This window comes from Ammodytes marinus (assembly GCF_949987685.1).
Source record: "Ammodytes marinus genome assembly, contig: scaffold_216, whole genome shotgun sequence".
NCBI lineage: Eukaryota > Metazoa > Chordata > Actinopteri > Uranoscopiformes > Ammodytidae > Ammodytes > Ammodytes marinus.
The window spans coordinates 12501-15000 of NW_027648607.1; the positions used below are offsets into that span (position 1 = coordinate 12501).

The 2500-nt window shown below is 44.3% G+C and overlaps 1 protein-coding gene across 1 annotated transcript in view; it reads right to left on the reverse strand.

The window, feature by feature from the left end:
- xpo7 (exportin 7) overlaps nt 1-2500 on the reverse strand; it is a gene marked incomplete at both ends in the record, with an annotated part of 39686 nt that overhangs the window by 11095 nt on the left and 26091 nt on the right. The window contains one exon of the mRNA XM_080054148.1: nt 975-1048. Coding sequence (XP_079910274.1) covers nt 975-1048 — 74 coding nt within the window. The remainder of the gene's footprint in view (nt 1-974; nt 1049-2500) is intronic.

Genomic DNA, 2500 nt, shown 5'->3' on the forward strand with positions numbered 1-2500 from the left:
GAGCCCGACGCGCAGCGGAGGGCTCTTGTTCAGCTTGAAGGTCGACCTAGTAACGGGGGAATAGTCTGCTCGCCCCGCTAGACTGTCTGCTTCAGCTGACTGAAGGCTCCGGCTCAGCTGTTAGCCACAGAGCTACTGTTTTGCTAACACATTCCGCCGCCGCTGTTATTATCCTAAGTGAGCGTATATCCACACTTTATTTCTGTCTACAGTAACGTGACTTCACACACTGTGTGTATGTGTATGTCTGATTGGCAGATCGCTGCCCTCACAAAGAGACTCGCTCACAACCAACCTGTCACACACACACACACACACACACACACACACACACACACACACACACACACACACACACACACACACACACACACACACACACACACACACACACACACACACACACACACACACACACACACACACACACACACACACACACACACACACACACACACACAGAGGTGAAGCGGTCGGATTGATTTAGTCAGTTTGGTTAACTGTCCCAGTGATGTTGGACTCAGCGCGTAGCGAGATCAACTGGCACATCGTGGGGACAGTAAAATACGGCCCTCTACTGCAAGCTCCAGCACTTCTGCTCTCAATTCACCGGCCATTGTTGTTGTTGTAAAGCAGCTGACCGGCGCGGCGCTAAATGTTTACGTCACACCTGACGCTGTTTACAAGCACCTCTTTCATTCTCTCTCTTTCTCTCTCTCTCTCTCTAACCCTAACCCAAGCACCTCTTTCATTCCGGAGCGCTGTGTAAAAGGGACTACTGATGCGCCAGCAGGCCGGCGTTGCTTGGTTCTGTGTAAATAACACAGAAGCAAGCAAAGCCGGCATTTTGGAGTGATGTTGTTCCGTCAATATGCCGCAATCTCTGTGTAAAAGGGGCTAGAGAGAGAGAGAGAGAGAGGGGGAGAGAGAGAGGGAGAGAGAGAGAGGGGATTAACGTTTTGTCTGTGACTCACATTTTCCCTATAAAGACACTGAGGACCATCGTCTCGTCATTCAAACCCAGAACTTCTGATAGTCGTCGATAAAGCTGAAAGAAAAACACACACACACACACACACACACACACACACACACACACACACACACACACACACACACACACACACACACACACACACACACAGAAATACAGACGGACAGACACACACACACAGACAGACACACACACACACACACACACGATCAGTTGAGTATTAATTTTTGCAGCATTTTTCGATTAGGAGCCTATATTGAGCCAGTAAAAAAAAAAAAAAAAAAAAAAAAAAAGTAGATGTAAGAGAAAAGACTCTATGAGCAACTCCAGCACACAGTCTCCCGAGATCTCCCCGGAAGTGACATCAGCTCTCAGTAGCTGAGTGTGTGTTTTCAGCAGGACAATGACCCAGCGAAGCATTAACAGATCTACAAGAGATTAAGATCTGAGAGGCCTCACTCACAGGAAATGGGCCCCTAACCCTCTACATCAAACTCACAAAACCTTATAATAACATTCAATTCAGCCTCTAATGCTGCCTTTGTATGTACTCCTGTGGACGCTTTTTTTCCAAGAATTGCAAAGTGTAATGATTCTACAGCTCTGGAAAAAATTATGGTTGCGTTCCGAATCGCATACTTTCTACTATATAGTTTGGTAGAAAAAAGATTTAGGATGTCCCGATTCTTGTGGCCAGATTTAGGATGGTTAGAAGTACCCGGATGTCCTACTTCATGCGGCCAAGATTGTTAGTGTTGAAAACTGCATCCTATTTGGGCGATTCTGACCCACAATCCAGTGCGCACGTGAAGTGACGTCACATCGACGAAGCCTCCATATGAAAACAAACGGGGATGAGACGGATATAAAAGCAAGAGGCAAGATCAAGGCGCAATGTTATGATGAAATAAGAGAGTAAAGTATGTCCCAATAGTATGCCTACTGCATCCTAACTAGATTCTTTTTATCGTCGGATGTAGTATGTAGAATAGAAAAAAGAAAGAGTATGAGATTCGGAACGCAACCTAAGTGTCTCTTGTTTTACTATTTATAGGCATAAGTAAAATTAACGATTTGATTTTATAATATAAACTATTGACAACATTTTTAGTGAGTTTTTTCTCAGCCGAGCTAAGGGTGTAAGGGCAGGGTGTCATATTGTATGGAATGTAAAGCCCACTGAGGCAAATGTCTATTTGTGATATTGGGCTATACAAATAAAACTGATTTGATTTTACCAAATTCACAATACAAATATTGTCATTTAGAGCATTTTCAATAAGTAATGTAGAGATGAAGATTGAAGAAAAATCCAGACTGGTCTCTTCATTTTTTCCCGGGACTGTATATATGTAATGACACTTTTGGGAAGCTAGGGGGCGCCAGCAGCAAAGCAGAAAGAGGGACAACTACAGTTTGAACTTATCTGGCAAGTTCACATTGGGCAGTTTCTACAAAGCAACAAAGAAAACACACTGTCAGTGAGAGCGCGCACACACACACACA